This window comes from Pyxicephalus adspersus, chromosome Z, assembly GCF_032062135.1.
Source record: "Pyxicephalus adspersus chromosome Z, UCB_Pads_2.0, whole genome shotgun sequence".
NCBI classification, from domain to species: Eukaryota; Metazoa; Chordata; class Amphibia; order Anura; family Pyxicephalidae; genus Pyxicephalus; species Pyxicephalus adspersus.
Window position 1 is genome coordinate 80,220,003 of NC_092871.1, and position 22,908 is coordinate 80,242,910.

The 22,908-nt window shown below is 37.2% G+C and overlaps 1 protein-coding gene across 4 annotated transcripts in view; it reads left to right on the forward strand.

Annotated features, from left to right (window-relative positions):
• The window catches only part of WNK3 (WNK lysine deficient protein kinase 3), a 70,332-nt gene that overhangs the window by 21,466 nt on the left and 25,958 nt on the right, over window positions 1–22,908 (forward strand). For all 4 annotated transcript variants that reach the window (XM_072430946.1, XM_072430942.1, XM_072430945.1 and 1 more), the window contains exons 3-10: window positions 6,535–6,707; window positions 10,015–10,235; window positions 11,864–12,021; window positions 13,716–13,804; window positions 14,341–14,560; window positions 15,094–15,385; window positions 18,385–18,581; window positions 20,941–21,036. In XM_072430946.1, the coding sequence (XP_072287047.1) occupies window positions 6,535–6,707; window positions 10,015–10,235; window positions 11,864–12,021; window positions 13,716–13,804; window positions 14,341–14,560; window positions 15,094–15,385; window positions 18,385–18,581; window positions 20,941–21,036 (1,446 nt within the window). The remainder of the gene's footprint in view (window positions 1–6,534; window positions 6,708–10,014; window positions 10,236–11,863; window positions 12,022–13,715; window positions 13,805–14,340; window positions 14,561–15,093; window positions 15,386–18,384; window positions 18,582–20,940; window positions 21,037–22,908) is intronic.

A 22,908-nucleotide genomic window follows, 5' to 3' on the forward strand; every position in this document is an offset into this window, starting at 1 on the left:
TTTTTACACTGAGGTCATCTTTCCATTGCTTTTTTTGTAAGTGTTCTGTTTTCTACCATCTACCTTCCAGGTAATTTTGTCCTGCTTACATGTATCAGCCACTAGAAATTTGGCCAAAAATTGTTCGAAGCAAGAGTGCAACTCTCGATGTGCAAGGAAAAAACATAAATCATGGTCTCATCCGCATTAAAAAAAAAAAGTCTTCCTGTCAGCTATCCCTCTAAATCAAAGTTCATTCTACTGTTAAATATTGAAGAGTTTTCTGTACCTTTGTGTTAGATTAACTTTTCCCTATTCAATGCTAGAACTGATAGCTGATGATTAACATGTTCTGGAATGTATGTGAAGACTATGACCTAGAACTGAGAGGTGATGATGTTTTTCAATCCTTTACATTCCTTTGCTTTCAGGGTTACCACATATTCGTTTTTAAAAAATGAGCATAGCAATTATATAGTTAGTTGGCTTCTCATGCATTGCTGTATACATAACTAGTTGGGTGTCTTCTGGAAGGATTTACTTATCTATATGTGCCTCCCATTCTGCAATGTGCTACTTCAAAGCGACGCTAATTACTGAAGCCATCCTGATTCTGCAGTGACTGAGTGCTGTACATTTTGTAAAGGACATAATAGTGATGTAGAATCATCAAGTGTTGGCTAGGACCATTGCTTCTAGCTCTGCAAAAAAACAGTGTACTGGATATTGTTCAGTCAGTAATTAAGCACAACTGCATACTCAGGGTTTATTGACAGGCTCCTTGCAATGCCTGATGGTGGTAGCCTCTGTCCTATTGCTAGCAAGAGAAGGGAAGACTTTCCACCTTGTTTGTCTAGGAACCGTTGAGCGATTGGTGGATGAATCATTAGATGCTTCATGAAAATTCTGCAACCTTAGGGGGAGTATGGGAAAACCTTAGGAGTAGTTTTTGTTTGTTGGTAAAGGTAAGTTTTAGTTCAGGCTTTCTTGAAGTTCTGATGAAAAGTTGAACTCCAGACAAAAGTATTTTTAGAAAAAGAATCGGCACAAGGAGCCAAAGGTGTATTCACATTAGCCTGGGACTGGATGTAGAACGGAGATGCAGTGCAGCGATGGGCTCATCTCTTGATCCCACTGCTATCACTTATTAACATGGCCATCTCTAGCTTAAAAAAAGTTTGAACTGTCATGTGTTTGTCCTGTGACTTGCATTGTTTGTATAGTGTGCAGGTTTATTTTTTATATTTCATGGAATCTATTATGTGGCCAATTGGCTACTATTTATTTTGGAACATTTGTAATAACAAGATAAATTACTAAGAAGGAAGTAATGGTGAAATACCCTTACTGAACAACAGTGGCATACAGTGTGAAACAATGAACATTGATTACAAAAGGAGAATTGTAATTCACACTGTAGTGCCCTTGCAACATCACTGTAGCCAAAGTTAGGCATTGCCCCAAGCTGTTTTTTCTCCTATTTTTGTTCAAGCGCCTAAATGTCTGTGTGCTTTTATTAGGAAATGTTATCTGTAACAATACAGGGCCCGTTTGTATAGTGGCAGTGAGAAGTGTCTGTGGCCATACCACTACAGTAAAAACTATGGGCACACAGATAGCCACTTTGGGAATGCATATACATTTATGTAAGGGAAGGTAGGTGAACCCAGGAATGATATTCCAATCATTTGATTGGTTAGTACTCCAATGTTCACCCTGCAGTATTATAAGAACAGAAGTCTCTTGTAGAAGGAGCTCCTAGTGGCTCAGTGCAGTTACCGTCCCTCTTTAGCATCTCTTAAGCTATTATCTAGATACAAAGTGCTTTATAATTTTCAATGATTAGGGTGACTTTTATAAAGGCGTGCAAAAAACATGGATCCTGCTTATCTATATAAAATATATGCCTGTCCCATGTTACATACATACGTTTGTAACATGGGTAAAGAAAAGTATCAACCCTTGAAAATATTCATTGTTTTGCAGTCTGAAAATACACAGAAAAACAAAATTCCCCCCCATTGGTATTTACTCAATGCAATTTACCCAAATGAAAGATGCTGTCTATAATAGAAACAGTTCAAGAATAAAAATTATCACTGTGATGTAAAAATGACCTGACCATTCTTGAAAAGTACACACACACGTGTCAGGTATACCTACCTACTCTGCTGCACACAAAGCAACATAATTGCTTTCTGTGATCGAATTTAAGTTAGAAGATGGACACCTAAAAATATAAAAAGTTTTATTAATCCCTAGGGGCACAGTAAAGCCTATTTTTGAGAAGTAGAAAGTGTTTGGTATTATAGATACCCTCTCCAGATCAGACTGTCCTCCAAACTAAAAAGTGAGGAGGAAACTGGTCAGAAAGGATACCAAGAAGGTTTGTGTTAAAAAAAAAAAATGGGTATCATGTTGTGCATGTGATAACAATATTGTGTGTTCTCTATAAACGTGACATGTATAGAAGGTTGATAAAGAGAAGACTCCTCTAAAATAGAAAAGTGTCAAGGTCAGATGAGACCAAAATTGACCTGTTTGGCCTCAACACCAAAGGGCACATTGGTCCGAAAGCCAATACAGCTCCCCATCCAAAAAACACTGTACCTGCAATAAATTGTGGTAGATGTTGTGGAGTGTTTCCCTGCAGCAAGAAAAGGGCCCTTGTAAGGACAGAAAATGGATAGGCAATAGATATTTTTCATTCTTTATGAAAACCTGCTGACCTCTGCCAGAAAGTTCTTGGTGGGAGGAAGTTTCACATTAAACATAAAAATGACCGGAAACACACAGCAAAACTGTCAAAGGAGAAATTGGTGAATGTTTTTCTGTGGCCTGATCAGAGCCCAAATGTAAACCACATGACAATTTGAGGAATGACTTGAAGGTTGCATTCTACCAACAATCATCATTCATTTTGAGTGCACTTAAAAAGAGTGGGCAAGTTGTCTGGATGTGTGAAGTTGAGGAGTAGTAACCCAGCAGATCCAGGGGCTTACAAAGCCATAGAAGAAGCTGTACATTCTCATTAGGAGAGCACAAGCTGCATACAGTAAATTAAAGGAACTACAGATCCTATATACAACATAATTTAATATTTGTTTTCTGCAATTCATTCCTGTGAATTTTTCAATTCCGTGAGGTTCTCGTTTTGTGTGTAAGCATTATTAAAGGCAGAAAGTGTGTTTGCTATTCTCAAACACCGGCATCAAAAAGCTGTGTTGCTTTGCAGAAGTTATTAATTGCTCTGAATTTAAATTACAGGAAAATGCATCTTGTGCTGCTATACTGATATTTACAACGCATTACAAGGAATTCAGCCTTTCTTGGTTTATTCTGAATGTTTTGTAAAAATGCTAGTTCTCTATTTTACCTATGCGGAGCAAGGTGATAATGTCTTTGTAAAGCCCCTTGACCCAGTTACACACCTTTTGCAGGTCTCCTTATATATGCACCATATTTTGCCTATCAAAATGTAAAATAAACCTTTTGGGTACACACTAATCAAATAAGATGAATGCCAATGAAAAGAGTCTGTATGCATGTTTAAATGCCGCAAAAGTAAATCGGGTTTACCACAAAACGGAGAAGAACCACTCTTAAGGAGACACTTCCTCTAGCACAATCATTCTCTACTAGGGGTCCATGGAACCTTATGGTTCCTCTACAGGTTGTTAGGTGTTGCTTGAGTTTTGGCAGATTGACTTTACATTCACATTTGACTTTATAGTTTTGTGACTGACAGTTGCTTGCATGACACAAAGATTTTTTTTAGCTAGCTGTAAGAGTGCAAATATTCCACTAACCAGCAATATAAGGTATATGTTTTCAGAAGTTCCCCAAAATCTGAAAATTTAAAGGGTCACTCAGAAGTAAAAGGTTCGGAATGGCAACAAACTTGAATCCCTGTTCGTGATTTTTATTCATACATTTGAGATACTTCTGTAGCTCAAACTAGCTCCTACAATCAAGGTGAATGTATTTTTGAAGTGTCTCCCTGACTCAGCTTTGAGGCTTATGTGTCAGTGTTTTAGCCTCCTGTGTTTTTTTTACATATCTACATATGTGGGTACATACATGCACTTGCCTTACCCGGTGTGTTCTGTGTGTTGTGGTGCTCTGTAGCTCAGGTGTATGTTATGCCTACTGTATATGTAGACTGATGTGCCATGCAGAATAAATTACAAAGTATTGCAACAGCAAAATTTCACATACTGCCATATGGGTTTTGGTGCATTTTGCCACAACGTAAAGCTGAGAATACATCCTAAAGCAAATCCAAATTTTACATTCTGCCTAATGTAACCTAGCGACATACTTTTTTATATAGGAAATCCAGATGTGCAGATAAATCTTTTTGGAATATTTATATTTACAGAAAGATAATTTAGTTAAGGTAAGTCTTGTGATTTGCACAGCCAAGAGAGCAGTAGTTTCTGATTAGGTTATTCTTTTTCTGGTTTATCAAATAAGGTGAGGAAATGAAAATTGTCTACTTGATAGATAGTAAATTGCCATCAAATTACCTTTCTTGAGGTAGCTGAAGTCCAGGATCAAGAAGTATCCTACTAGCACACGTATGTGTCCCAAGAATGACTGTTTATAACCTTTGCAAGTGTATGTATCTTTTTTTTTTTTTGAAACTCCACTATAGAACCCGTTCAGACAACAATTGTTAGATGCAATTTGCAAGAACACGTGGATATACATTTGTACGCTGTTGGGAAAAGAAAAGAAGCAAGACATTGAAAGCTCTGTTCTCTTGCTAGTCCTCTGCCACCATTAAAAAAACTAAAAATTGTGGAAAATAAAGTAACTCTCTTCCTATGATGCTATGGAGGACCATAGTCTAAAATCCCACATCTTCTGTGACATCCACAAACCAATGGGCATGTAGCCAATATTTACCTTAGTACCCATCTGGATTTTGGGTCCTGGTGACTGAAATCTGATAATCATTTTTTTTACCTTATTTCCTACCTTTGGTAGGATGTTGAAAGTTAGGTGTTGGAAATGTGCTTAAAAAAGGATTTTAATATGCTAAAACAACGAATTGTAGTGATTATTTTATTCATTCAAATGCATTGCTGTTAGTGCAATGCTTGTGGTGTGAATCCAGCTTTTTTTTTTTGTGGCAGAAATGTGCAAACATTTTCAGGACTTTGGAAAATAACTGTCCAAACTTGCATACGTTTCTTATTTGTTAATCTGCTGTTTAATTTTAGTTGACCCCCTAATCAGTGTTTACTGTGTAATATTCCAGCATTACTCGAGTCAAATGTTTAGCTGAACTACCTAGCTTTAATTAAATTTCCACAAGAATAATGCCACTCTGCAGTGCTCAATAAAGCATCTAAATACGAGTTCCCCAAAGGCCTGTATTAATAAATTATAGCTTAATAAGAATGTTCATCTCATACATCAGGGGTAAAATATTTGTCTGACTCTTGCGGTAATAAAGGTTATTCATTAGCCCGGCTTCTCATTTTATGGCCATTCTCTGCTTCCTCATTCAGTAGATCAGAAAGATTTTATGATAATGTTCACTGGTTCATGGGAGCTCAGATGGGTGCAAATTCCAAATTTTATTTTTATTGCTAGCCCAGGGGATTGTTTGTTTGAGATTCAATTGTGGCTCTAAAACCAGTCACCTTCCTTCATTAGCACAATAATAAGAAGCTGCTTTATTGGCCATTAGCATTAATATACTTTTACTAATGAATCTATTTAACCTCCAATAGCCAGAGCTGCTAGGCCTAAGGAAATGTCTGATAAATGTGTCCTAAATTTTTTTTTTGATACTATAATTTAGGATGCTTATCATGTTTAGGTTTTCAATTGTAGGTGAATAAAACCTTATATGTGATAGGGACTGTAATGACTGCTGTCTGTCAGACACTTTGCATTACTTAGAGTTAACAGCAAAACTTCCCTTTTACCCTCTGTATTCAGTCATTTGGAGGGAGGAGATATGAAAATTTCATTTTGAGCTATTGAGTTTTCTAAACAGTTTTAAACAATTCTCAACTATTTACTAAAACGCCATTTGCGGAAGACAAAAACTTAAAGCCAGTCGATGGGGACCAACACCTCTCCTCTAACCATGCTGCTCATTTTCCACCAGGAGTGCTTGAGTAGAGAATGGTAATGTTTTGTGAAGTTTTCTTCCACAGTCCCTCCAGTTGGATGATTTTGTGTAGCTGCTTGGTAGACATCAATAACTTAGATTGAAAGCTCTTTGGGGCAGGGTCCTCTCCTCCACCTGTGTCTGTATTAGTTTGTCATTTGCAACTTCTATTTAATGTACAGCGCTGCATAATATGTTGGTGCTATATAAATCCTGTTAATAATGTACTTGAAGTTCTCCTTTAGGCTTAGACCATGATTTCTTTGTTACAAAGACTAAATATGCTTTTGAATATTTTTATAAACTTAAATTTGTCCGTTTGTTGGCTTTGTTTCATGTCAAAACAGTAGTTTTGTGAGAATGCTAAATTCTTATCTATGTAAAATCCTTTAATAATTGCTGAATTTTTAATTTCTGTTTTCCAGGACAGAAAACTAACCAAAGCAGAGCAGCAACGATTTAAGGAGGAGGCCGAAATGTTAAAGGGGCTTCAACATCCCAACATTGTGCGGTTCTATGATTCCTGGGAGTCCACATTGAAGGGAAAGAAGTGCATAGTCCTGGTGACAGAACTGATGACATCTGGCACATTAAAAACGTAACTATCTTTACACTCGTACCAGTAGTGCCTTTTTTTTGCACAGGTCTTTTACGTTTGGGGGATGCTGTTAAGTGGCATTATTTTGCCTTGGCGTGGAAGCTTTTGTTGAAAGAGTTATAAGGCTATAACAGTCTATAGGGAGCAGCATGAGCTGTTTTTACATACACATAAGATTAAGTGGGAACTAAAATTGTGAAGGAAATTATGAATCCATCAGTTTTGATTACAAAAATGATCAAATGTTTTAAGGCCACCTAATTCCAGTTTTACTGAGATTCTTTGGAAATTGAAAGTAACAACTGTTAGTAGAATAGGTTTCAAGCCGTCAGTAAGCAGGTATGTAGTTAAACTAGGAATACTTGTTAATACTTTGCCTCCTTGATCATTGTGTGGCTCTTGTATTTTCTACATCCTCGAATGATCACTTGAGGAGCTAAGCTTTATAGTTTGAGAGTAGCTTTACAAGGGCCATTGTACTGTAACATATATCCACGGCTTCACACAAAGGAACAAATTATAAATTCTGCGCCTACACTTGTCACATTCTGACTGTCTTCTCACAAGGATGATATTAGGATGATATTAAGATTATGGTGAATGGTCTCCTTTTTGTACACATAATGGTGGCTCAGGGGTTAGCAGTCTGGCCTTTGCAGCACTGGGTCCCAGGTTCGAATCCCAGCCAGGACACTATCTGCATGGAGTTTGCAGGTTCTCCCCGTGTCTGCGTGGGTTTCCCCAGGGTACTCCGGTTTCCTCCCACATTCCAAAAATGTGCAGTTAAGTTAATTGGCTTCCCCCTAAATTGACCTTGGACTACATTAATGACATATGACTATAGTAGGGACATTAGATTGTGAGCCCCTTGGAGGGACAGTTAGTGACACGACTATGGACTTTGTGCAGCGCTGCGTAATATGATGGCGCTATATAAATACTGTGTAATGATATGATTAATAGCATAAGAAATGACCCTTCATTTTTTGTAGTCGTTTTGCAAAAAAAAGAAAAACGCCTTGAACAGTAAAGCTACGTACACACGTCAGATTTTTATCGCCCGATAATCGACATCGGCCAATTATCGGGCGAAAATCTGCCGTGTGTACAGTCGGTGTCGTCCATCGTCCGGACGACCGACCTGCCGGATCCACGGACGATGGACGACAGCCGATCCTAATGAAAGGGAAGGGGAGAGCGCGCAGCAGGGTGCCGCTCCGTCGCTCTCCCCCTCCCCTCTCCATAGAGCATGAACGGTGCTGTATGTACAGCACCGTTCATGCATCGTGCACTCCCTTGTCGTTGGAAAGGATCGTGAAAGATCCTTTCCAACGACAAAAATTGGAAGTGTGTACGCAGCTTTAGACTCTCCCATATATCAACATTGATACATGTATATGTCGAAGGAGAAGAAGCTGAAGGCGCATATGTGGATTGCCTAGATTTTCTGCATACATGCTGATTAACACTTCTTACATTGTAAGCCATTTTAAGAGTGAGATGTTGGTAACTCTTCCTTGAGCTTTGCTTCAATAAGCATTGTAAATAATATTTCTGGTTGTTGATTTTCTGGCAGATGTCAATACCAGTGGTTGCGAAACTGTCCATCCATTATGCAGATCTACATTTCCAGGTTTATGACTTTTTAGTTATTGCAGTGAGGGCCAGGCACTATCCTTTTCAAAGATTACCAATATAGTTTACAATTTATCTCAGTAGTAGTTAGAAGTTTGGATACTGATTTAAAGTCACATACATTTTTTTTTTTTTATTCCTTCATGTGAATTTCTGCACCTGATGTTTCAGTTCTACCCAAAACATTGAATCGTTTTTTTTCTGGCTTTTTAATGTCTCTTCAGGATGATTATCTTCCCACAGGAGTGCATGCTTTTCTTCCCTCCTGCAAAACTGTAACAAAAATATTAGTTTTTTAACTGCATATCCCAAGTATCTGTTTATTCCACAGTATGAATAATAGTGAGCAGCACCATCATTAGGCCTTGAAATAGTTGAGTGTCCAAACTGGTGACTTTACCTCTCTGTGCCGTTTAGTTACAAAACAACTTTTCATTGCAACGTTACCTTTTATAAATAGTGGCAGGTTTCTTTCTACTAATTTACACTCTGTCTCTCTGCTTACACATCTTTGGGCTACATTGTTGTGTTTCCACATAGACACTTTGTAGCTGCAAACACTTGTTTATTTACAGCATTATTAGTGAATGTGATTGTGTCTATGCAACAGTAAATCTTGCTCAAGGTGCTTTTGTGTTCTGTCCTGTCCACCCCAGGTGCAGGATCTTCCTGGCTGTCCTCCAAGCTTGCTCAATATGATCCAAAGAATGGCAGCTGCGTGTTATAATCCACAATAAACATCATTGTTTCAAGGGCCACATAACAAACTCTTCCTCTTGATGTGTTTTGGCTTAACAGGTTAAATTGTGCAGTAGAGACTCCTTTGCCTTTGGTAATCTTTACCAATAATGCCTAATGTATTTGTGTGCAATTTCCATTCTTGGGTCATGTTATATTTTTGAAAATAAAATGGTTTCTTGTTGAGTTGTTTAGGTAAATTTTAAAGAACCAAATTACCATTGTTTTTACAAAGCTTTTTTTTTTTTTAACATGGCCGTTTTTGTATTTTCTATCTTGCCACTAGCTAGTGTGATTTTACTACATAATTGTTTTTGTTACTTTTTTCTGGTGTACAATGGTTTGTCAGAGATCGATATATCATATTTTTAGGTGTGCTGGGAGAAAGATGTTTTACAGTTCTTTTTTCCATTCCATGTAAATGCAACCTCACTATATGTATTGAAGCAGTGGCCTCATTGCAGAGCTCACACACCTTTTTTTTCTCCGTCAGACCTAAGTTCTGCAGTTGGAATACCTCTGACTAAACTCTTACCTATAGCAATCGGCTTCCTAGACGTGGAGAATGGTTTGGTTTTGATGCAGCAAAGGGTTGTTCTTCATCAAAGAGATCACTGTGTCTTTACAGAGACCAAAGCTTCCACATTACATGATGCCTCAGCGGACAGGACTTTGCAAACCTTTATTTTGATGCATCTGCAATGTATTTAGCTTTAAACCTAAATGTAATATGGCTTTAACAGAGAATGATCAAATTGTGGTTTGTTACCAAGAAATCTAGAATGTTTAACAATGTTGGCATGCAGTTTAGCTTCCTTCAATTATTTTAAGCTTTTGCAAACTGTTACTGTTTAAAGCCAAATTCAAGGCCACCAAAGCTACTGTATTAATGCATGTGTGTGTTTATTTTTCTTCTATTTGTTTTATGTTGCAGTTACTTGAAACGTTTTAAGGTAATGAAGCCCAAAGTACTAAGAAGCTGGTGTAGACAGATCTTGAAAGGCCTTCAGTTTCTACACACGCGGACCCCTCCTATTATCCATCGTGATCTAAAATGTGACAATATTTTTATTACTGGGCCCACTGGCTCAGTGAAGATTGGAGATCTTGGTCTGGCTACTCTAATGCGGACATCCTTTGCGAAGAGTGTGATTGGTAAGTGTTTGTGCTAAAGGTAAATTTGGTGATGTTTTATGTACTCCCTGCCATGGTGAGTGAAAACGCACAACTCTGGGCAATGACGACTACTTAACTTTGAGTTTAATTTGTAATGCAGACATTTGCAATGCTCTATCTGCTCAAAATCACCTATTTACATTGCAACCTTCATTTTGTGATTATTTCTAAAATGCAGGCTGTGGTGTGAAATGCGTGGTATCTCCATTTTTTTTTAATCATTTAGTTGCAATTAGGATTAAGATGTGCTGCTGCAGTCGGTTGCACATATACTGTCACCTACCTCTCCTACTTATTCCCTACAACTTTATCCTCTCCAAATTTTTGTTTTCTCTTTTCTAATTCAGTCATCTTAACCAAAGGTGTCAGCATGCTGTCCTGTGTTAAAAATTGAAGGCAAATGGGACACATGTCTTGATAATTTAGTTTAACTAAAATTGTGAACTTTATGGATGCTTAAAAAAGTTATTTTGCCCCTAACACTTTGGGACATACTGAAGCAATGTACAGAATATAGCATGTGAAAACTGATTTTGCAATATTATTTGTACTGCATCCCAAGAGAACGATAATACAAAAGCCCACACATTGGACATCCAGACATTAAAGGTGCAACATACAGTCAACTGCAGTTTTGATTTACCATTTTAAAATTATTTAGAGCCATGATGGTAATAAAAACACAAGATGTTTTTGAATGCAGTATATGTTTTACCCACTAATGTCCAAGCAATACGTTTCTCTTTATGCACAGCAGGTCAACAATAATTGCTTTATTCTACTTATTCCAGGTCCTATCTACTTTAGAATGACTGACTTGGTGATCATGTGACATTAGCTAGGGTATTATTACAGGGGTCACTGTGTATACTGCTATTCTGTTCTTTAAATTGCCTTTCCACATTGTTCTACGTGCATACCAGAAATGATTGTGTTGCAAATCTGTGCTTCTAAGCTTTATTTCTCCAGCCCTGCATAAAAAATAAAAGCAGTTTTGCCATCTGAGACTGTATATTCTTTACTAGCTTTATAGCAAGCAAATATTCATCAAGTCGTCATTAACTAGGAAGCACTGAAACCTGTGCAAATATGGCATATGTCATAGAAATTCCTATGCTATTACTGGTATAGTAAATTGAAAGCAGTTACCTGTGTGTGCAACATGACCTTCCTAGAGCTAGCATGAAAAATAAACTGTTTGACAAAAGTTGCAGGTGTTTGTACAGAATGCACAAAAATTAAAATTTCCCTTTTGTAGCAGCAAAGGCATAGAAAATATCTTGTGACTTTTTATACAGATCTGTGCAAGGGAGGTTTAGTTTCAAAATGACCTGTTTCAGGAAATACATTTTAGCAATGATGATAATCTTGATGCTTTATTACTTTTTATGGCTATGCCATGGGTATGTTATAGCCCTGAAAGGGAGTTCTGGAAGCTTGCCTTTTGTGTGCATAGAAATGGGGGGTACTTTAAATGTTTACCAGATGTTGTTCCTCCTTTTTTCTTCCTACAAACTATTGCTTTATTAAAATCACAGTCCTACACTGTGTGTTTTAAAATGGGCTTGCAGGTGAAGGTGATGCATTCTGTAATAATTTCTCTCCAGGAACCCCAGAATTCATGGCCCCAGAAATGTACGAAGAGCATTACGACGAATCTGTTGATGTCTATGCATTTGGCATGTGCATGCTGGAAATGGCTACCTCAGAATACCCATACTCTGAATGCCAGAATGCCGCTCAGATCTACCGCAAAGTAACCAGCGTACGTCCGCTTTCTAACATTGTTTTGCCTTCTACCTTAAATCTATATTGTAGTCTGCTTTTGTTTCTCTCCTGGTGCAATTTTCTCCTAATTTGAGGAGTAAGCCTGTATGTGAATTACTTTTTTCATCATTGCTGTCAAGTACCTTTTAGAAAATCCGTTTTGTTTTTTTTACCTTTGTTTCATTAGAACTTTTTTCTAAACTTTATCAGGCTTGTTTTGTATGGCAAGGTAAAGAACACCAGGGCTTTATAAAATGTTTAAACCTAGCAATTTGGTTATATCCTGTTACCACTTCTTAGTTACTATAATTCTCTTGCCCATATTGTATTTATTTTGCTCATTATTTATATGAATCAATATTTTCAGTATTAATATGATTATTTTATACAATCTAGTAGCAATGTTTGCAAGAGCCTATACACATTTGCATCTCCCTGCTCCTTGTATCCTACCTGGTTTCTCTTCCAGTGTTGGTCCTTATGCTGGGGATGAGGTCACATGCTCCCTCCCTTGTGATAGGCTTATGTACTGTCACACGGGGGAGGTCACATGTTAGGACTTCAGCAGTAACGGGAGGTAGAGAGGGTGCATGACTCAGTAAATAAGCTGTCCTTGCTGTCTGCTATTTGCAAGCAATGTTGCTTTGTTACACTTGGGCTTAGTTCTGGAGCGTAGGTGATCATCATTACAATTTCCCTCCCCTATCGTTTCATTTTCAGTGCAGTGCCGTTAGGTGGCAGAAGAGGTAGTTGTATACTTCCTGCTTTACTGGCACATCTTTCTTTGGAACTTGTAGTTTGGAATCATGATCAGTTTAGGACACATAAAAAAATGGTAATGGTTTCGAAAATGTGATATTCTAAATTTATATATTTTTTTAAAAATGTATTTGTTAACATGACAGAATGGCTTATGCTATTTATACTTACATATAGTAAGTCATGTTGAAAACGGACATGTCCATCAAGTCCAACCACTAGGGAAATAAACCTATCTCAGATATAAATCACTATGGGCATAGTTGATCCAGAGGAAGGCAAAAAAACAAAACCCCTGGTACATTTTGCTCCAACAGGGGAAAACAATTCCTTCCTGATTCCATGAAGCAATTGTATGTTTCCTGGATCATCAGTCTGTTATCTTTTTTTTTTTTTTTTAATCTTTAATACCCAGGTATGGTGATCTATACAACATGTATTGCTTTCATTTTGAGCATTTTCAGCCAATACAATGGGTTTAGACCTCAAGTCCTGGGCAGTCAAAGTTCTTTCTCTGTATTCTGTTATTTATTTTACCTCTTGGAACAGAGGTTCTCATACCTATTCTCAGGATGACCGCTCCCTCACAAGAATCCAGGGAAATTGCCTCTTTTGTTGCATACTTCCACTCAACAGCTACAGAGGAAATGCACAAAATGTTCACTGTTTATGAGGCTTGATACCAGGTCCTATAGTAATATTTTGATGGGATTTAGGTTGGTTTATGATTGATGAGGTTTAGCATGGCCTAGTTTTCCTTTATGAAAGGCTGGGAAGTGAATATTTGGGTGTAGTGCAGTCATTAAAAGGGTGGGGAAAAACTGTTGCCTGCCTAAAACCATTATCTGTACAGTTTGGCCCTTTGGGAAAACTTTTTATTAATGCTTGAAAATTTCCTGTTAAGACTTCCTAATTGTTTCTTTGAACCTATAGGGAATTAAACCTGCCAGTTTCAACAAAGTGACAGATCCTGAGGTAAAGGAAATCATAGAAAGCTGCATTCGACAGAATAAAATAGAAAGGTAAGACAAATGACCTATAAAAATGTTAATTCTTGTCAACAGTTATCTGGTAGCATGATTGATGATAAATTTATGCCTTAGAAAAACGGACACATTTATTTATATACCGTTCAAAGTAGTTAAAATGTATATTATTCAAAGGTGTGTAACATAGGATATATTTTCTCATCTAAAGTTCACCATGCTAAACGTGTACAATGCTTGCAGGTATCACGTCTCACTGTAATCACGCCTAATCTCCTGTCATTGATTTTAAGTGCTGGGCTTATCTGAAGGATGGTATTGTAAGATCTAATGTGATGTTGGTTAGGCCAACTTTAGCCTAACAACTTTTGTTTTTCTGAGGATTTGCTTTTTAATTGGAATGATCTGTAAAGCTGAGTCACCTTTCTCATATAGTAATTTACAAGCATTCTTACAGTTTCTTTTTTTTCTTACCAATGTGCTCTTAATATTCATTTTTCTTTCTTTAAATATCCTGTACTATATATATTCATTTAAGTGAGACATTTGCTTTTGTGCTTCTCTTGGTCTAGGTTGTCTATCAAGGAACTTTTAAACCATGCCTTCTTTGCTGAAGACACTGGGCTGCGAGTGGAACTGGCAGAGGAAGATGATGGCATAAACTCTTCTTTAGCTTTGAGACTCTGGGTGGAAGATCCCAAAAAGCTCAAAGGGAAACATAAAGACAATGAAGCTATAGAATTTAGCTTTAACTTGGACATAGACAATCCCGAAGAAGTGGCTTTTGAAATGGTGAGATGTTTTGAATGCAGTTAGCATTACTTTGTAATTGTGCCTTTTTTTTGTAATCATAAGAATAAATTAATACGAACCCCTCCCTATAGGGAGCATAAACAATACAGGTATAAGGGGAACTTGCCAGGCAAAAAGCCTTACCCTGCACTACCCTCTGAAGCTTTAGATTCTAAAAGGCACCTACATTTAATTTGATAAAAGCCTTCTGTGCAGCCCGAAAAGCTTACCAGCTCAGGTTTTAACAAAGGACATCTAAATAGAGGGGGCAGGTATAAAGATTAGCTCACTAGTCTGCTGCTTCTTCATCACTGTTCAGTCAGGGGCTGGGGGAGGAACAGTACCTGTTAGTATTATGTAGCTATAAAATAAAATTCTGGTCCCCATCCTGTCAAACTGGACCGTGCTGGGGGGCAAAGTTGTGTAAATTTTAGGACTAAAGTAAAAATAAAGATTTTTTTTTTTTTTGCGAAAAAGTATCTCCTCCCAGTTAAAAATCCCAATAAAGTATTCCATAATCTTTGCATTTTCAGGTGAAATCTGGATTTTTTAATGAAAGTGACAGTAAAGCTGTAGCAAAATCAATACGTGATCGAGTGTGCCTAATAAAGAAGACAAGAGAAAGGAAGTTGCTGTCGGGACAGTTAGAAGATCGCCGCGATTCACAGGGCAGATCTTCTGGGGCCCCCTCTCTGCAATCTGGTACTTCTGTTACCGCTAGCTTCACACAGCCAGGCATTAATGAGAGTGAGGAGACAGAAGTGGATCAACATGTTCGCCAGCAACTCCAACAGCAACAGTATCAACAATGCTCTTCTATCACAGGTATTAGTCCATCAATAAATACTCATTTCATATCTGTGTTTTATTTCAAGTGTATGAAATGGCAAAAAAGCAATACAATTTAGGTTTTTCATGACATAAACAAGGGATGAAAAAATTATGATTGTTAAACTACCCCTACAGCCCTTTTCTTGGGGTACCCTAACATTAAACACCCTCCGGTAATGTAAGAATGTGCTGAAGGATGTCCAATGTACCCTGACACATTACTAAGCAGACAAGCATTTCCTTCATACCTTTGTATGTATCACAGTCACCATAAAAAAGGGTAGATTTAAAGTTGGGTTTTTAGTAGGGAGTTCTTGCAGGACCTGGATGTATCAAGGACAATTGTATAGGCTGATGTGATGAAGTATGGCTGAGCTTCAGTTGTACTTAAAAGTTGAAATTTGCAAATGTGCTTTGTCTCATGGGACAGGACTGTGTAGATTTCCAAGGAGCAAAAGCTTCATGTAAGCCCCTTGTGGTGTCCAGATGTATGGAAGCACTGTTTGCCTGTTCAGCGAATGAACTAAAGGTTTATTTTTAGACTTTAAAATATATAATTGAGCTGCCTAATTTTCCAACCTGTAATATAGTTGACAATTTATAAGTGAGGCACTTGGCTCCTTAATAAAGCTGTAAAACATGTGGTTAAAAAAATCCCTAGGTTTTAACTTTAATATTTCTGTTAAGTAATATTAGATAATGATGGACTTTTCTCTACAACACTTTTACCTACCTTCTTTTTAAAGGAATCGGCTTAATTTAAAACAATCCGTATTTTATAAAGCCCAGGGAATTAAGGCTCATTGCTGCTTGACATTTTATTGATTCAAAGCCGCTTTTTATTGTGACCACTTTTTTTAAACAAATCTTACCTAACCCCAATTTTCAACTACTTATTTGGTTCATAACAAAATATTGATACACATTGACACTGTTTGGAGCTAGCCTGAATAGATGCATTTCAAATAAACCTGCTGTGAGAAGAAATACAGGCTGCTATTACTGATTTCTTTCTGAAAACACAAAGTACCTGACCCATTATGTTGTCCTAATTACTTCAAAACATTTTGTGATCCACACACGTATGCAGATCAGGAAGCAGACGCAAAGTATTGAAACATAGTAGCATGACAGGCTCATTTTGTTTAAAAGAGATGTGGGCAACGACAGCCTCCATGTTTTTTCTCACTTTTACACTCAATCACTTTAGTTGATGGGAATTGGAGGTGAGAGATTGCATGAAGTCAGCCAGCTGCCTTTTTAAATGCTGATAGCACATGCTAGATTTAATTCACTAAGGTAAACTATTGTTGCTTTAATGCCTATAATTTACAAAGTGAATCGCTAATAGTACGTCATATGCCTAAACAGGAATATTGTGGACAATGGTACACTCTTTGTAGGTTAGTTAATTGAGGCTGTATTTCTCCAGAGTCTGAATGACAGTATCACATAAATCTCTGGAGCAATGAAAAACACAAGGTTCTATGTTTGATAGTTATGGTAACTTAGGAGCAGGCACGCAGCATTGTTTGCATGAATTTAGGACATTGATAAAGCGGCAAATGTCATATTCCAGGGAACATTATTATTATTAATAAACAGGATTTATATAGCGCCAACATATTACGCAGCGCTGTATATTAAATAGGGGTTGCAAACAGACTAAAACAGACAGTGATACAGGAGGAGAGGACGCTGCCCTGAAGAGTTTACAATCTAGTAGGTGGGGGAATTTACACACAATAGGAGGGGGATGCATGTCACCTTTTACCCAGGAAATATTTGAGACTCCTTTTCTCTAATAATGTAATTATTAGGTTTAGGTTTTCCTGTCTTTCTCCCAATTTTGAGTCATTCTTATCTGGAATCTAATTTACAACCATATACTTGATATTTCCAGTAGGTGTTAGTAAAAGTGCAGGGCGGTTACTAACCAAACTTGGGCTTTTTGCCAGAATATCCTTTAACACCCAGTCTTACTATAGTAAATACGTAAGCTTGCACAAATTAGACAACAAAATAATGGGTTTCATTTAAGGATTCAAGAAAGTTCAAAATTGTGTGAATATTCATTGAATATATTCAAATGAATATTCATTTGGATTATTCAGTCATGTGCAGATGACATAAATATAAATAGGGATTTTCTTTTCAGGTGTTTGTGTGCATTCAATCTGTATGGTTTTTGTTTCTTGACCATTTCCAAACCCTTTAGTATATTGCTCTTCTTGGCTTGTACCTAAGCCCTGTACAGACGATATCCAATGGACATCACATGATTGTCGCTTGAAACTATCTTTCCTGATCATTTCCAGTGACGGATGAACGAACTAGTGTTGCACACACAGCACCGTTCTATAGGGAGCAGAGTGGGGTGAATGAGCAAGTGGCACCCCACTGTTGGGTCTCAACTTTTTATTATGCAATCGTTTGAAGTAAGCATCCTCAAATATTTTTCCTTTGTAGTTCTGGACAGCACTAAACCCCCTTCCCCAATATTCTGCACTATCCAGTATAAACTCATTTGGGACCAAAAGGTTTTATCTTTGGCAGTGAGCAGTTTATCAAGTTTTCTTTTTATCATAATAAGAAGCATAATGGAAAGTAGCCTATTAATTTGCTCCCATAGATTTGAAGTCATACCTGCAAACATAGATCCAAAGACACACAGCTGCTTGATGTCCATAAATCTGCAAAATGAACCTATAATTTTTATTCTGTAAAATTAGTACACTGCGCATAAGCTAATAAAATCTTTAAAGTTTTACTAATCATGTGTTTTCATTGCTAAGTGTAATGCTTTTTTACATTTACAGACATTTTTTAAGCTAGTGTTTGATAGTTAAAAAATAAATAAAAATGATAAATATTTATAGAATGAAAAATAATATATATGTACTTGGTTACTTCTGTATGAGCAAAACATTGTATTCTACTGTCAATTTAAATTAAGAGTTCTTCCAGTTTATTCTTATTTTTCTTTGTTGCAGTTGATAGCATGTCTGATGCAGCAACAGGTTCTGTCACACTGTCAGACACTTCAAGTCAGCACAGTGCCATTTATGCAGCTTCCCACGAAGCGATAAGTGCCCAGCAAGTCCCTGCCATGCCACAAACAGAAAGCAGTCATATGGGCCAGTTTTATCCACCACAACAAGTCATAGGACACTATCAGCAGACACAGGCGGTGAGTGCCTTCTAAATAAGGAATTGTCTATTTTAAATCACAGATAAATGGAGGCCAACAATGGGAAAGTCAGATGATCCAGTAACCAGTGCTATGTGACTTTCAATATTTCTTAAGAAAGATGATGCTGTGGTAACCAGATCCTTTGTTGCTTTTAATACTTCACTTTTCTTTCACTTGTCTAACACATAGGAACAGAAAAACGGTCACCTCTGAGGTACCTCTCTGTTTCCTGGCTAGGTTCATTCAACATCTGATTATAAAAATTCCCATCTGAAATGTTCAAAGTTCAAATCGGTAATGTTACCGGGAGAGCTTACACTTTTATAGCCTGAATTATTGTGATTTAAACTTTAAATAAAGAACTTTTCAGAGTTGTTATCATTTGCTGTTTTATTTGAGTAGGTTGGAGGTTAGGGTTTAGCAGAGTTCAATTTTGGTATCAATTCAGTATTAGAAACACTAGAGTGGTCTTTCGGTTTAAAAACCCAGAGGGGATGCTAATCAGGTACACCTACCATAGAGTTTGCAGTGACCTCAGTTATATACCTAAATAGAAACATTCCACCTGACATAAATAGAAACTTTCCACCTGACTTAAATAGAAACTTTCCAACTAAATTCTTTGTGTGTAGCACTGAGCAGCCGATATGACTTTACAGATTCAGGTCTAGGTTGACATGTAGACTTCTCCTGTTCCCTCACTTACTAATTTGGTTTATGGATTGTTTTATGATCTGTTTGTCATGGAAGCATAGATTCTGCTCTTTAAAACACTCTGTAGGTTAAATCTCCTCAGACTTTCTAGGCACTGTGTACATATACCTGTGTGAATAGTTTAAAACATTTGCAAATACTTTTTGCACTTTATATATCTTGCAAACTATATAATGCAAATCTTTTGCTTCACTTTCATGGGCTCTTGGTCCGTGTCAATTCTGTATGTACGAGACAGAGAATGCTATATGCACAAACCCATATTAGCAAATATTTTGACAGTTGGGTGGTAATTAGGCATGTAGTTATTGCAGAAAGGACATCGCCTGTCCCTTTCTACAGTAACAATCAGTAACCATCTACTTTAATTACCAATGGTTGATATACGTTTTATGGTTAAGTTTATGGTTATGAAAAGAAGTTAGAGCACAGTTATAAACAGAACTGAGCACACAGGAGAAATCAAATTGTTTGTAGAGAAGTTCTAATGAAAATGATCAGTGTTTGTCTTCAAAAGAGCTTAGCCTCAATTTTTAAAAAGCAGTGGGTCTGTTTTTCTAAGCAGGTTGATTTATTTTTGCCTATGTGTGGGCAGTTTTATTTTTCAAGTGTAAGGCACTTGCTTTAAAAAAGGAAAATAAACATGCCCATCAATTGGAGCAGATAGCATATGGGTAAAGACAAAGAGTTTTATTATGCAGCAATTCGCATTGCTGAAATAAATTGTTTTGCTCATTGCTGTGACATTTCAAGAACCTCAGTAAGAGTGAATTCAAATAGACAAATCCTATATCTTTTGTTAATTGAAGTGTGTGCAGTGCTTTAAAACGATATTAATTACCTGAAGCAACTGTCATTGTTTTACTGGGTGCTAATGCTCTTGTTGTCTGCAACCATTGATTACACTCTTTCAGCTCACTGCTGCTTTGTTTTTTGTGTTTGTCCAGAAATGAATCTACACAGGCATTCTTTGTTAATAATGCAAATCGTGTGTCCCATCTGGTGATAAATATAATGCTCATTACGAAGCTCAGTGAACACTCTCTTACCTAATACTAATTTATATCTGCAAATGTAAAGTAATTATGAAATGGAAAATAAAGCTAAATCTGAAAGATACCATAATTTTAACATACTGGGCAGCATATGATGGTAGGAATTCTGAATTTCAATATTTAAGGTACAAATAACTAACCCCTAAGGAGAACCTGAACTTTGGAATCCAAACCAGGCAGGTAAAAAATAGTGCAAACATCAATAAAGGCTTTGATCAGCCACTATGAGGAACCCCTAGCAGCCTCTGGAGGAACACCGGTTGAAAATGGTTGAAAACGGCTGAAAAAAGAGTTAAAGAGTAGAATGTCAGGCCTAGCCCCTCACGCTCCTAACTATTGATATGGCTGCCTATAACTTTTAACAACCGGTAACATGAGGTGGGTTGGAGCAGTGCATTAAATAATGTAATCAAAGTGTTTACCTGTAAAAATTATAGCTTTTGTACATTGATGGCTTTGACCATAAATATACAACATGATACCCGATTACTTGATACTGCTTCCTAGTTTTATTTTTTTATTCATTTTTCTATAAAATCAGGTGACTTAAGAGCTACTGAAATTACTTTTGTATTTTTTTCCCCCAGATGCCCTTGGCACAGATGTTACCAATGCAGTGCTTAGGTCAACCTAATTCTCCATACCAACAAGTAGCTGTAGTGGAAGGACAGCTTACTGCACAGGTAATATACATAGAAGGGCAACAACTAAAATGTTTTTGACTCTGCAAAATATTTGATACACCATTGTGGTCTTACAGGCCATTCTCTTGGGCACTATAAGATGACAAGAGGACTGGAATATTTGTTAAAAAAAAAAAGTAAAAGAAAATGGAACAGTACCTTCCAGGGCATGTTCTTAAACTATTGGAGTCCTATACATGTTGCTACTACAAAACATGCTCTTTGACTTTTTACCAGGGCTATGGAGTCCGTACATAAATCTATTTCCACTACTTTGTGGTGACTCTGACTTCTACACTAACTTTAATTTTAATGTACTAATGTATTTTGTATGTTGTTTTAAAACATTCAACATACCAGGCATTTCACCACTGCCAAAGCTTACCAATTTTAACATTATATGGGGATGGTGTCTGCTTTTTGAGAACAAAACAAAGAACTACTGGAAAGTAGTTACTCTATAAACCATCCAAGGCTGTAATTGTCTAGACTGTTAAGAGTCTAAAATCTGTAGCTAAGCTAATGTCAATTTCTTTTTATGAAAGAAATTGCAAACTTTCATTAACCCTAAGGCTTAAGTAAAAGGCTATAACGTTTTAAGCAATAGTATATAAAACAGATCGGAAACATTTTTACAAGTTGAAGTATAAACCACATGGTATCACTAAAACAAAATCAAAGTTAAAACTACATGAACCAATAAACAATTAGAATGACTCAGTGTTAAATAAAGCTTGGTATATAACTGAAAAATAGCTGTTAAAATCCAAAATAACTAAGGTACTGTAGTTGTAAAAGATTGCTTCTGCCAGATCCTCCTTCATAGAAGCCTATTAATCTAATTTGATTTTTTTCAGTGCTGAAAATTGTCTTTCATATATGACTTGGGTGGGTGGTATTGCTGTTACAGTTATAGCTGCAGTACTAATAATCCCTGGATAAACAAGTATGGCTTGTTTTGTCTTTATTTTCAATGGGCAATCCTGCTTGTCTTGATAGATTGAACCTCCAAGGATCGACCTAATTTATTTTTTTGGTGGCATAAAAAAATGATCATAAATTACAGCCCTGTGTAGGAGCTTTTGCTACCTATTGGGCTTAGAAAACCACCTAGGTCACCTTGAGAAATGCGGATGAGAGCAATGTGCAGTTTTTCTGCAAGTGAAATGAGGGGAAACTTTCTCTATTACAGAATACTTATAAACTATCTGAATGGCACCATGAAACCTTACCCCTGACTTGTCTCCCTCCGTCATGGATAAGGTTTCATGCTGCCTGACGGCCATCCCATTATGGATGGCAGACAGGTTTCTGAAACTCAACCTGGATAAACCAGAACTCATCATCTTCCCCCTCCTCAAATTCTGAATCTCCCCCTGAGTTTTTTCTAACTGTTAACAATACTGTTATTCTCCCCTTAGGCACGTTGTCTTGGCGTCACCTTTGATTCTGCCCTCCTATTTACCCCCCATATTCAAAACATTTTCCAGGTCCTGTCACTTGCACCTATGTATGCAACATCTCCAAAATATGTCCCTACCTGTCCCCAGTGACCCCCAAACTCCTTGTATATGCTCTTATCTCTTGTCTGGACTACTGTAACATCCTCCTCTTCGGTGTTTAGCGCCAACATATTACGCAATGCTGTAAATTAAATAGGGGTTGCAAATGACACACATACAGACAGTGACACAGGAGGAGTAGAGGACCCTGCCTCGAAGAGCTTACAATCTAGGTGGTGGGGGAAGTATCATACAATAGTAGAGGAGATAGCTTATAACACAAACAATGGATACTGTACTGAAGTAAAACGAAAGCCGATGATCAGTAATAAGGGGGGGGGGGGGTGCGCCTCAGTATCAGTGGTAAGTG